Source organism: Rissa tridactyla, chromosome 7, assembly GCF_028500815.1.
Source record: "Rissa tridactyla isolate bRisTri1 chromosome 7, bRisTri1.patW.cur.20221130, whole genome shotgun sequence".
NCBI lineage: Eukaryota > Metazoa > Chordata > Aves > Charadriiformes > Laridae > Rissa > Rissa tridactyla.
Genome location: NC_071472.1, coordinates 21,368,526 through 21,382,600, shown reverse-complemented (window position 1 = coordinate 21,382,600; position 14,075 = coordinate 21,368,526). Strand labels below are relative to the sequence as shown.

Sequence of the window (14,075 nt, the reverse complement as noted above, 5' to 3'; positions counted from 1 at the left end):
TAAGAAGTAACTGTGTAAAATGGTAGGCCCTCTACATCACCTCTGTTTAATTTTGTGTGTGCTGTCATTGTGTTTGTGTGTGGAATCCCTCACTACAGATATGTGACAGAGTTTGTGGACCTGGGCAATGTCTCAGCGTTGAGAACATTCAGAGTTCTCCGAGCTTTGAAAACAATATCAGTCATTCCAGGTGAGAGCTAGGTTAAACACTGAGGCTGACTGAAATTCCACAGAAGCTGGACTCATATTTTTAACAGAACCATACAGGTTTTAGCCTTAACTTCAATTTGATTTCTTTTTCTAATTCTCTAAAGTGCTCAGCCTCAGAGTTTAATACATTCTTGCATGCGAAATTGAATTACATAGCCTGTGTATATTTCCATTTCATGATGCCAAATTTTCTCTCCCACATTAAGGATCAAAATTAATTATCTTTTCACTTTTCATGTACAAATGTGGATGTTACTATTTATTGAAGACATTTGGGATTGAAAATTTCAGTCTGTTTAAAAGTTGAATCCTTGACAAAAACAAAGGAACAAGATAATGAAGAGTAGCATGGGAATTGCATGGTGTATTTCTTACCTTAAGATGCCTATCTTCACCAAACCCCACCTCCAGTTGAATAGGATGCAATAGAATGCAATCATTAAAATTTCTACTACAATGCAATTGTGTTCTGTTTTTGTTTGCTGTTATAGAGACAATATATTGTGTATTGGAATAGAACACTGGCAAAGGTTTGGAGCAAGAGGCATCAAGAAGAAAATAAAACGAACAATTTTCTTTACATGTAGTTTACACGTATAGAGAGCATGAATAGAAAGTTACTTCTTCATTTGAAGAGCAGGTGCTTTGGAATGTGTACCATTCATTCCCATTCATATTTTCAAATTAATTTTTCAGGAACGATGAGACTTACTGGTACCTATTTCCTTTGGAAAATATTTTAAGACTATTTTTGTGAAGCTATGCATGATATTTAATAGTGTGTTGGAGTAGCTCACATTGCATTTTAGCTTAGGTAAATATTTAATATTATAATAAAAATCTGCCTCTGTTTGCAGGCTTGAAGACTATTGTTGGAGCCTTAATTCAGTCTGTGAAGAAGCTCTCAGATGTAATGATTTTGACTGTGTTTTGCCTGAGTGTATTTGCACTAATAGGATTGCAGCTGTTCATGGGCAGTTTGAAGAATAAATGCTTGTTTTGGCCATCAGAAAATTCAACATCTTTTGAAAAACACCTAACTCCGTACTTTAATGGTACAGCGTTTGATTGGACAGCATACATTGAGGATGAAAGTAAGAAATACTGTTGTTACTTGTTAAAATTTTTTGTATATAAACACACACGCACAGGATTACTATTTCATACTGTAGGCTGAAGATAAAAATCAATCAAATAGGATGACAAATAGTAGGGATTTTTATGTATTGCATCCCAAACTCACGCTGACATGATTGTTCTTTCCATTAACTGCACTTAAAAACATATTTATAGGGTTAGGTTGGTTTTAGAATCACAGAATCATGCAGGATGGACAGGTTCTCCCCAGCTGTCCAGACCAGCTGCTACTCAGCTGTAGGTCCAGTTAGAGCAGACTATTCAGTGCCATGTTCAGTCAAGTTTTTAGTATCTCCAAGGATTGAGATACCACAGCCTCTCTGGGCAGCCTGTTCCAGCATTTGATGTGTGTCACGGTAAATTTTTTTACTATCAGTTGAAAATTTCCCATGCTCAAGCTTTTACTAGTTGCCTGTCCTTCCAGTGTGCACCTCTGAGAAGAGGCTCCCTCTTCATTACAATCTGTTGCTTCCCTCGCTCTGCTAGCTGGGCTTCTGTTCATGCAGCCCAGGAGGCTGTTGCCCTTCTTGGCTGCCAGGGCACGCTGCTGGCTCACCTTCACCTTGCTGCCTGTCTGCCAAGACCCTCAGTGCCTTTTCTGCAGAGCTGCTCCCCAGCCGGTCAGCTCCCAACCTGTATCATTGCAAGGGGCTCTTCTGTTCCAGGTCCACAACTCTGCATGTGTATTTGCCAAATTTTATGTATCTCCTGTCAGCCCATTCCTCCAGCCTGTCTAGGTCCCTCTGAATGGGGTCTGCCCTCACTCATAGCGACTTCTTCCCCAATTTTTTATCATCTTTCTGTGTTCTTTTTTCTTTTTTTTTTTTCTTAAGGACAGCACAGTTATTAATCATTAATAACAAAATATATTGCTTTATTTCTGAAGGCTACCACCTTATAATTAAAAGAAAAATTTGTAAATTTGTTTGTAGCAAGCAGGTGTTGCAACATTGGCATTGGAACGTCCATCTTCCTTTTAGATGCTACCTTCATATTCTCAGTCACAGGATGTGCTAGTTAATCTTCCTCTAACTTCAAAACTGTTAGCCAATCATTGTAAATAGTTCCATTTTAAATAAGATAGGCTTAAATTGGTTGATTACGATCACCTGCTGAGTTTTAAGCTTTGTGCTTTCTTACTCTCATTTATTGAACATCAGATTTTGGAATGATACTCAGTGTTTGCTATGATTCAAGAACAGAATATGCAATTTATGTTTTTCTAATCATTGTTCTAGGATTTATTTTTACATTGTGTTTTTATTTTATTCTTTAATTTTGCAACTTTACTTACCAATATGGATATGCCAGTATTTGAATCCATTATTGGGAAAACATGAATGGGAGATTATGAACATTCGAACCATGATAACTTGAACATAGGTTCATCCTTACAAAAAAGCCCCAACTCCTCCCATTTATAATCATGTCACTTCCTATTTTTCCTTTAGGTCATTTCTATCGCATAGAAGGAGAAAAGGATTATCTGCTTTGTGGCAATAGCTCAGATGCAGGGTAAGCTACACTGAAAATTACATACTACCTGTCTAAACAAAATGTAAAAAATATCACTCTAAACTTAAAAAGCTAATTTACCTACCTAACTTCAGAGTCAATAAAATGTGGTCATGGTTCATAGTAAGTAAACACTTAAATAAGTAAAAATGTTAAATGAGAAAATACTTTGCTGTAATTTCTTTTAAAAACTCTAACGTAACTAGACAATTACATTTCAGCAGGTAGATATTGCATTATCAATGACTTAAGAACATACTTTTTTATCATGGGTTTCATGCCCTTTCTCATCTCTAAAAGAGGCATGGGGCACTGGGACTTAAGACCAGCTTTTGGGAAGACATCTGCAGGATTCTTCCCTCTGTGGACTGCATGCATGGCACGGTCTTGCTCTCTCTTTGTGATAATTCTTTGTACCAAAATCACATAATTCTATATTCTAATGATCTCTCAGTCCATCCCTTGTTTTTGGTTGGTTATGTCTTTAAAACGGGTATACTTAAATCTTTCTTTTGTAAACATTTAATGCGTATATGTAAGTAACTATCAGATAATTTTATGTATGTAAATATGCATCTAATATACACCACATATATGAAGAGAAATCTTTATAGTGTCTTTTTGTGGAGGTTTTGGAGGAAAGAACCTCTTCTACCTTTCAAGAACGGAATAATAACTGAAGCAGTGTGCCTACAATTGATACCAAGATACCTACTATCAAACTAATGTACAATTTTAGGAGATAGAATTATCACTATGATGGTTATTTGCTGTTGCGGAATTAGTAGAACTTGTTAATTTGACTTGAGTGAATCACAAACCAGAAGAAAATAAGAAATCTTGGTTTCTATGCCAACCCTGCTGACAGACAAAATTCAGCGTAAAATATGCATACTGACTTTCTTGTTCTTGCATGGAAGTATTCACCTTATGGAATCTCTTTGTTAAGTACTGTTTCCATTGAAAAGGTATCTGCAGCGGTAATAACAAAATGTTGGGACTAAGTTTTATTTTGTGTATAGTGGTGAAAGAAAGCAGGAAGAAATATTTTTCATTTACTCGTTTGCTGTTTTCTGACTTTTTTTAAAGGACATTCTTTTCATTTCCTCACTAATTTTTAAAATGTTGTAAGCCAGAAATCATAGAATCATACAATGGTTAGAGCTGGAAGGAACCTTAAAGATCATCTAGTTCTAACCCCCCTGCCATGGGCAGGGACACCTCCCACTAGACCAGGTTGCTCAAAGCCCCATCCAACCTGGCCTTGAACACTTCCATGGATGGGGCATCCACAGCTTCTCTGGGCAGCCCGTTCCCGTGTTTCACGACCTTCGCAGTAAATAATTTCTTCCTAGTAGCTAATCTAAATCTCCCCTCTTTCTGTTTAAAACCAGTACCCCTCGTCCTATTGCTATGCTCCCTGATAAAGAGTCCCTCCCCATCTTTCCTGTAGGCCCCCTTTAAGTACTGGAAGGCTGCTATAAGGTCTCCCCAGAGCCTTCTCTTCTCCAGGCTGAACAACCCCCGTTCTCTCAGCCTGTCTTCATAGGAGTGGTGCTCCAGCCCTCTGATCATCTTCGCGGCCCTCCTCTGGACTCGCTCCAACAAGTCCATGTCCTTCTTGTGCTGAGGACTCCAGATGGGCTCTCACAAGAGCAGATTAGAGGGGCAGAATCACCTCCCTTGACCTGCTGTCCCTCGACCTTATCCACCAATGCTGTAGCACCATCGTAGAAAGCCACCAAATTTGTCAGGCATGGTTTGCCCTTAATGAAGCCATGTTGGCTGTCACCAATCACCTCCTTATTTTCCATGTGCCTTAGCAGAGTTTCCAGGAGGATCTGCTCCATGATCTTGCCAGGCACAGAGGTGAGACTGACTGGCCTGCTGTTCGCTGGGTCTTCCTTTTTTCCCCTTAATAGCAGCCCTGTTCACAGATTATATCTAATGAACCTTCATTAGAAGCTCAAGGTACAATAATTTTAAAAGAATTTTAGTGTTATACTAAAATTTTTTACATACGTTTTTATGTGCATTGCTTTTTTTTTTTTTTTTTTTCCTAGTAAATGTCCAGAAGAGTTTATCTGTGTGAAAGCTGGTAGAAACCCCAACTATGGATATACTAGCTTTGACACGTTCAGTTGGGCTTTTTTGTCACTATTTCGACTGATGACACAGGACTACTGGGAAAATCTTTATCAGAAGGTAAGTATATTGTAAAAATTGTGGTTAGTGCCTTAATGTCCCCAAATCAAATGTGGAACAGCCATTCGTATTTATATTACAGACCATTGCTATTGTTAGCTATTGAATATTAACATTATTGATGAAAGGAATCAAATTCAGTTGCAGGATTAAGCAGACGTGGGCACTTACTATAGAATCTACTATGATTTCTGAAGAGGCACAGAAAGTTTTTTTGATCCTTTATTTTATTGTTACAGTGTATATTTCATTTTGTGCTTCATGATAAAAACTTATTTTCAAAATCTTTAATATTGAGTTTAAATTGTAAAAATACTCTGTGACAGCAAAATCTGAATCTTAATTTCTGTAATTTGTATCCTGTTTTTGATAACTAAGAATACCAGTCTTGATGTAAATTACTTTTCTTACCATAGGTTTTCATTATATGTTGTGTGAAAATCTGTTAATTATAATAAATACTGTCTTTTAATTATTTAATTGATTGTACCATCTTTAATTCTTTTGCTTATTTCAAGGGGAAGGCATGCTAATACATGGTGAGCATACTAAGTATCCAACCTGTGATGTGTGATTAACATTAATTACTCTGACCGCACATCCTTTTCAAGATTATTAGGCATTAAAAGAGGTTTGTCTCTTAGCAGCATGATCCTTAAACGTGTTTTTCACATACATGAATGCTCCCTTTATTTTGATTACTTTTTAATTAAGAAAGCTTGTATGATCTTATTACAGAAGGAAGAACAACTCAATAGTTTTGCACTTTTCAAATTTAGTAAATGCTTGTGAACTGCAGAACTGATGCGTGTCTTCACTGGATAGATCATTTCTCCTCTTTTCCTATAGACACTACGAGCTGCTGGCAAAACATACATGATATTTTTTGTTCTGGTCATTTTTCTGGGTTCCTTCTACTTGATTAACTTGATTTTGGCTGTGGTTGCCATGGCCTATGAAGAACAAAATCAAGCAACTATGGTTGAAGCAGAACAGAGGGAGGCAGACTTGCAGCAGATGCTTGAACAGCTGAGGAAGCAGCAAGAAGAAGCTCAGGTATTTTCTAAGTGTTAGAGCTTTAGTATATTCCCTTGCCTGCTATTCATTCAAAACAAAACCAATAATTAAGATAACATATTAAAAAGAAGCCATTCTTTTACATACCTCACAGGTATGTAAAAGTAGTAGTTTAGACTGCTTTCTCTATGACTTTTTATTGCCTTTTAAATGTATAAGGTCTAAAGCGTTAATGAATTTCTGAACTGAGAACAAAAAGTACTCCCCAAATCAGAAAAATAGTTTTTAAATAAATATTTCTTATCTAGGGTTAGTATCCAGTAACCTGTCATGATGATTTTCCAAATTCTCAGCTTATAAGTAATTGCAATACTTGTGAAATACTTTTGAAGCCTTTATTAGTGTTTAAAATATCTTTATCCATCAATTTCTGACTAATTTTTGCTACTCGTGTCACCACCAGCAAATCAAGGTCTGAAAGTAGTATCTCAAAGTTTTTTCCTTAGAGCAGCTTAAGGAAGCTGTTAATTACAATAACAGTTAAAATTAGTTTACTCAATTAATATAGACTGAAGTATGACACTGTTTAGCTCACGTTTGCAATTGCATTCACTCTAATTAATACATTTTTTAATTGTCAAGTATTTTCTAATTAATTTTGTGGCAGAATGCTGTGCACAACACAGGTCGACTCCATGATACAGATGCAAAGTAGAGCTCTGTTTGAACAGCAACTTTCATAACTACCCATTACAGAATTCCATTATGAAGTTTTGCAGAAGTCCATCTAGGCTTTTGTCACACATCTAGAAGTAATTTGATATAAATCTTAGAAACAAGGACTGTAGCTTTCTTTCAAAAATGGTGTGGTTTGTCAAGCATCACATAAAATAATTGCTGTGGCAGGCAATAGCAGCAGCTGCAGCTGAGATGACCGAGTACAGCGGTGAAAGTGGGATTGGTGGACCCTCAGATAGTTCTTCAGAAGCATCCAAGCTTAGCTCAAAAAGTGCCAAAGAAAGGAGAAATAGAAGGAAGAAAAGAAGGCAGAGGGAGCTCTCTGGAGAAGAAGATGACATGAAGGATGAAAAGCTTCCAAAATCTGAATCAGATGGCAGTATCAGAAGGAAAGGTTTCCGTTTTTCTTTTGATGGAAACAGACTTGCTTATGGGAAGCCATTCACATCACCCCACCAGGTACTGTGCATAGTGCAGTTGTTATTTTGGGGGTTTCTGAGATAACTGTAATATCCAACAAACTTCACTGCAACTTTGCAAAGTAATACAACCAAGGAAAAATAATGTTGCATTATTTTAAATGCCAACTTACTGTTGGTATTATTTTCTACAGTGTACCTCAACAAGTCTTTTGATCTCTCATTTTATTGTTTAGGATATGGTGGGTCTTAACATACAAAACAACATTGTATTTTCCTAGTTAATTTGAAATAGAAATCCCTTTTTAATTCATATAAGGAAAATTTAATTATAAGGTATCAATATAGAAGACTAAGGGTATTGATATCTTTTAACATAATGCATGATCTATGTGGATCATCAGAATTTCTATAAGTCTTGATTTTTCTCCTTAATACAGAGATGGAAACTACTGTGGCCTTATGCATATTAACTTTTTTCTCACCAGTAATTTCTTTAGGTATATTATAAGTTTACCCATTCAGATGACTGTGGTCTCTAGTGCAGACGTCTGAAATGTACCTAAGGCACTGTATTAAAAATAACACTGACAGATTCCTGGGGAATATAAATAATTATTTTTTTAATACATAGACATGCATTTTGTATATTTAAAATCTTCAGCCGGTCATTTTGTTTATGTTTCCTTTGCAGTCTTTACTGAGTGTTCGTGGCTCCCTGTTTTCTCCCAGACGTAGTAGCAGAACAAGTCTTTTCAGTTTTAGAGAATATGGAAGAGAGATAGGATCTGAAAATGATTTTGCTGATGATGAGCACAGCACATTTGAGGATAATGGCAGTAGAAGAGGTTCTCTCTTTTTGCCACGCAGACATGGTGAACGGCGCAGTAGTAACATTAGTCAGGCTAGTAGATCATCAAGAAGGCTGACAGCGTTTCCAGTGAATGGGAAGATGCACAGCACTGTGGATTGCAATGGGGTAGTTTCCTTAGTGGATGGACCACCAGGTCTGTTGTCACCTACTGGACAGCTTCTGCCAGAGGTGATAATAGATAAACCGACAACTGACGACAATGTAAGAAAGTTTTAAATTACTCCAGGTTTCATGATCTTTCTTTATTGCACCAGACAATGTTTTAGTGGAATGAAACGCTTAGAAAATGGTTAGGAAGGTGTGAATGCTTTTGCATATCTTGCTGTAATGAAATGTGTTTACGGTGATTCACTCAAAAGTGAGAGGCTGAAGCATGAAAATGAAAGAGAAAAAAGTAGCACATTTTTATATACCTGCAGAGCAAGGATACGCATGCACCTGCGTGGTGAATCGAATCAGTAATGTTTCATTGCTAAATCTGTTTTAAAACATAAAATAGGGTGCTCAGCTTTCTAAACATTCTGCATATTATTGTGTTGGTTAGACTTTTTCTTTATGGTTTTAGCCTCCCTTTAAATTTATTTCCTAATTGTCTATCAGTAGTCTACTGGTTCTACATCTTCGCCTTGTCCATATATTTGGCATTATGCAAATGTAGAATAGCCTATAAGATTATGTTGACATTTTAGAAGCTCTGAAAGTTTTTTTTTTCCTGGATCTCAGAGGCAATCTGAGTTTCTCACAGCCTAGGATCAGGGTATAATTTAAAAAAAAAAAAAAAGTACACACAAGTTCGTCCATTTCTCCCTCTGGTAATTTTTCCCTTTTCCCTCAGTCTGCTTTAGGAATGCAGCAGAGGGATCCATTGCATTTTTTTTCCTAGGAACCTTCTTTTATTGAAACAAAAATTTTTTACACAGGTCACAGCATCTGAAAGTTCATCAGCCAGATTCCTTACAGTTATCAGCCAGATTCCTTACAGTTACAATCTTGCAGTTTATTATACTTCCATTTTCATTCATTTATTTAATTTACTGAAAAAAATCTGCCCATGCTCATACATTCAAAACTTGATAGTTGAGGTGTATTCGATGATATAACTGTAACACAGCTTTGAAAAAAAAGAACTTCTTTTTTTGGTCAGTTAAGTCAGACTTCTTTTGTTTCTTCAGTTGAAATTCATAAAATAAATCAGAGATGATAGCTATTCAATGTAAAAGATATCCTTTAAATTAGTTTTGAATGGGTATATAGATCAAGACTGATCTATAAAAATTACTTTTAGAGAATAATTGTTATTGCAGAAGAATTCCTATCATAAATCATATATTATAAGTATCTTGTCATTGAACTAGTTTAGAATTGAAATACTGGTAGAGAAAGCATGGAACTGGGAACTGGAATTTTTTCCAATTCCAGTGCTGCAACAGTCTTGGCGATAGCCAAGGAAACAAACCTTCTTCAAAATTTCTTTGTGTCTAATGTGGAGTTAATAGTAGTTAATTATAATGCAATCGTAAACTGGAAGCTAAATATAATTTGTATTTCTTTTAGCATTTTCTAAGTATTGATGGTATTCAGAAGTATAACATGCAAATAGCCATTTAAAAAACATACTAGGCTTATGTTGTATGTATAATGTAAAAAAAATCTGATGTAACAGCACTTAAATACAAAGTTTTATATATTATGAATTCATTGAAGCTGAAGAGTCTTTCTGATGCCTGTTTTGCAGTATTTCTAAAGTTGCATTTAATTTACGCCCCTCTTTTTTTTTTATAGAGCACTACTACAGAAATAGAAATAAAAAAGAGGCGTACAAGTTCATATCAAATACCAGTGGAGTTGCTGGAGGATCCCAATTTAAGGCAAAGAGCCATGAGTATAGCTGGCATTATCACAAATACAATGGAAGGTGTGTTATAACTGCGGATGCGTGACCTTTCTTGACATAGTCATAGACTTGCTTGAAGGTGCAAATACAAAAGACAAAAAATATATAGCCATTGCAAAAACATAAACTGAATAATAGAACAAAAGTACACGTACGTAGCAGAAAAAAGAAACGAAGGAGTCTAATAAGCAGGCTAAACTAAGAAACACATTCTATTTAAAATAGATAACATGTATTTTGTAGTAGTTATTCGTGTTTAGCAGTACAGTTATTGGAAGAAATGCCTTGTGATAAATTTTCCACTAACTATACTGTAAAAATGTTACAGAAAATTAAAGATCAGGCCTTAGTTAATTAGGAGAAGGAAATCTGTAGTAGGATTATTTGGAACAGTGAAATTACTAGTGAAAGTCTTGAAAAAGCTTGAATAGTTTTCAAAAACGTATTCATGGTGAAATTAATCTTATTTTTCTGGAAAATAAATAATTAGACATTTGAGAGGACTGTGAAGTTGGAATTTTTACTGAGAAAACTATCTCTAAATGTAAGCAAAAAAGTTTGGGTTTTTTTGTTTTTTTTTTTTTTTTTAAACAAGATCATATGATACTAAAATAGACAACTTTTTCAATTACTAGCTCAAAACTCTTGAGGTTTTGCTTCTAGTCTTCTAGAACCTTTTCGGTCATCAACAATAGGTTAAGTTCCTGAAAATATGAGGAGGCTCCTCCAAACGTCCTTAATGGTTCCAGGGATAAAGATGAAAACCTGAAAAAGCAGATAAGGATGTGTCTTCTCTTTCTCCAAAACTTATTCACTATACATTTCTTTTTTTCCCAGAACTTGAAGAATCGAGGCAAAAATGTCCACCTTGCTGGTATAAGTTTGCCCACACTTTCTTAATTTGGAATTGTTGGGAGCCCTGGTTAAAAGTAAAGAATGTAGTTGAACTTATTGTAATGGATCCACTTGTTGATCTGGCTATCACTGTTTGCATAATTTTAAATACAGTGTTTATGGCCATGGAACATTATCCAATGACTCCCAATTTCAATAATGTACTTAAAATAGGAAATCAGGTAAGTCTATCAAACTATATAATTTGATACAGTTGGAACCTGGTTTCTCTCTGAAATAGAATTACTTTTATTATTTTTATTATCATCCCATAAAATAGACGTTAAAGTTTAATTATACTAAAAATAGTCTAAAAAGTACAATTTTAGATATGTTGTATTAAAGGTTGATTTCTGTATTAAAATGTCTCCAGATAGACTTTTCAACAACCAGAGTTTGAATGACACAAACCCAAAAGAAATCTGAATTGTTTTTGTTTAGTGTTAACAAAAACAGTAGGAGCCAAATTAGATCCTTTCTACTATAGCATTGATACAGGAAGAGTTGGATGCTATTTTGGGCTATTATTTTGCACTGGGTTTTTTTTGTGTTATTTTTGTATTTCCATGGAGAATGTTGCTTTGATTGTTCTGTAACAATTTGGAAGGCAAAGAATGTGTGACTTATTCCAAGAGTATCTGTTGATACAGCTGTGCTTTGTTCTCTAATGGACAGAGTCTGTAGGTCGGGTTTGGGGTGGTAGTTGTTTTTTTTCTTATAATGGCAATAGTACAGGTAATGTTTTAACCTATTCTTATTGTAAGTGGTAATTCTGTTGATTATGATGTAGCAAAATAATAAAACAGTTTGGTTATTAGAATATATGAAATTCTGGTACATGTTGGGAACATATTCATGTTTAAGTCCAGAGTTGTTAATGTGTCAACGTTGAAATAGTATGCTGATATTTTTAGCCAATACATAGTTCAATGTTTTCACCTTAGCCTGGAGTCAGCAATCATTGTCTGTGGAAGATAATAATGTCACATTGCTGTTTAAAATAGATTCAGGGTGTATTTGTGGAGAAAGACAGGTGAGACAAATAGGTGAGGATCTGCTGTTGCAGAGGCTTATCTTGTGATCATGCCTGCGTGCTTTACCCAGGAAACACCACCATTTTTTCCTTTCCTACTTAATGAAGTAGCTTAATATTAATGTGGTTTTGAACTGTGTGAGTATAAGTGTTCCTTCGTGCTGATAAGAATTTCTTTTTACTCCCAGTCAGCTAAAATGCCACTATAATACACGTGTAGGTTTGGCAGTTGATTTCTTGCTTTTTGAACTGTGTAGCACTATCTTTTAAAGACTCAAATGCTCCTGATGTTTTTAGAGGTTGTTCATCTTTCTAGTAAAATCTGTAGATACTGGTGTTCATACATCTACAGTAAATACAATGAGTTTTCTCCCTTTTCAGAGGCTTTGTTTGCCTTATGCTTCAGAAGGCATCAGAGGCCTTCAGAGGCAGAAAGGAGTTTTTACTTCTAGTGTGAGCCTTGGCATAATTCGCCTTTTTTTTGGCAGCTGGAGAGAGAAGATATGCCTACTGTACCTGTGAGTTCTCATGAAGACTTCATTTAATAGCACCTCTCTCTCCAATTTATGATCATTTCATATTTTTCCACACACCTTTGTTAAAGCAGCTTCTATTGTGGCAAGAGCAACTGTTATTATCTTGCAGAGGAAAGTTCCTTTAATTAGATGGACAGCAGATATGAGGAGCAAACAGGAAGCCTGTTAGGAATAGTTTATTCTTCACTAGTCACTAAATGTATCTCAGGTTTAACTAAAGTTAACAGAGTTATGCTACAGCTGATTCTGATGTTGTCTCTCATCTTTGTGAGGTTCAGCTTGTGATAATATTCCTTAATGACATCCTTCTCTAAGAGGGTTGTTACTTCTTTCTTATGTTGTTCTTTGTCTGCTGGTTCAACTTATTCATGTTCATCCATAAAGTAACAATAAATGTTCTTCCTTCAGGTTTTTACTGGAATTTTTGCAGCAGAAATGGTTCTTAAGATAATTGCCATGCATCCTTTTTATTATTTCCAATTTGGCTGGAATATTTTTGATAGTTTTATAGTTACCCTTAGTGTGGTGGAGCTTTTTCTGTCAAGTGTGGATGGATTATCCGTTCTCCGATCATTCAGATTGGTAAATAAATTACTGATAATAATATATTTGCATTAAGTAGCGCATTATGTTTGTATTTTAACTGTATTCATATAAATAAGACACATTTTAATAATATTATGTATATTTTTTGCAAAGTGTCACAAAGATATTTCTGCAAGCATGTTTTACAAAGTTATGTTATCACTGAATAGTGCATGCCTTTTTAAGGTTCAGAAGCAACTAAGTATTTCTTCAAGGGAAGGAGCTGTAATTTTATTGTAATTGTTTTAACAGAGATGGGTAAAGCAGAGTGAAGTGTACAATTTATTTAGTGCATATTGAGAGAGATAAATAAATAAAATATTTGTAGTCTTCTGTCTACTTCCATATCTGGAAATATTTGCAAAAAGACTAGATATGTTCTTTTAAAATGTAGGAAGAATGAATTTCATATGTTTTAAAATTTAAAATAGATTGATTTTTCCTTTCCCCCTTGGCAAAAAATAAATGCTTTATTTTATTAGAAAAACATTTTTATTTTAAAAATGAGAAATGAACTATGAGACAGTCTTTCTGTGTCGTCTCTTTCCATTTGGTATTTCCATGTTTGTTGTATCTGAAAACAAAAAATATTTAATATCTTTTCATTTTGGGTGAGTTATGGGTAAGAAAGAGTACGAATTGTACATTTCCCTTTCATAAGTTGAAATGTTTGACTTAAGGCTTCTGTTTGGCTTTTATTTCCACACTGTGGGTCTACCTGATCCATTTTAAATTTGTTGGAGGCAATATTCTTTTGGAAGGTCCCATTCTTTAAGGATTTCATAATCCTTTATTTTCCTTCAGTAGAATCCTGCTGAGCTTTATTGGGATTTTAATTTGTTTCTGCACATAATGGTTGAGATGTATGCCATGTTCAGAATTCACTATTCAAACAAATTCAACTAGTGTACTGTTTGTTTCATGTAGAAAAGAATACGGATATGCTACGCACACAAAAAAAGAGCAAAGTCTAAAATTTACTAAGCTTTAAAACTGTGGATTTTATGCAACTTCTGTT

General features: G+C 35.0%; 1 protein-coding gene across 14 annotated transcripts in view; it reads left to right on the top strand.

Annotated features, from left to right (window-relative positions):
* LOC128913000 (sodium channel protein type 2 subunit alpha-like) overlaps positions 1 to 14,075 on the top strand; it is a 50,688-nt gene that overhangs the window by 7,808 nt on the left and 28,805 nt on the right. For 3 of the 14 annotated variants that reach the window (XM_054209889.1, XM_054209886.1, XM_054209882.1), the window contains exons 5-14: positions 99 to 190; positions 1,068 to 1,304; positions 2,799 to 2,862; positions 4,926 to 5,067; positions 5,917 to 6,123; positions 6,991 to 7,281; positions 7,936 to 8,283; positions 9,898 to 10,030; positions 10,847 to 11,085; positions 12,881 to 13,054. In XM_054209889.1, coding sequence (XP_054065864.1) covers positions 99 to 190; positions 1,068 to 1,304; positions 2,799 to 2,862; positions 4,926 to 5,067; positions 5,917 to 6,123; positions 6,991 to 7,281; positions 7,936 to 8,283; positions 9,898 to 10,030; positions 10,847 to 11,085; positions 12,881 to 13,054 — 1,927 coding nt within the window. Of the gene's footprint in view, positions 1 to 98; positions 191 to 1,067; positions 1,317 to 2,798; positions 2,863 to 4,925; positions 5,068 to 5,916; positions 6,137 to 6,990; positions 7,282 to 7,935; positions 8,317 to 9,897; positions 10,031 to 10,846; positions 11,086 to 12,880; positions 13,055 to 14,075 lie in introns of all 14 variants that reach the window. The other 11 variants (XM_054209885.1, XM_054209880.1, XM_054209881.1 and 8 more) reach the window with 9 other exon arrangements.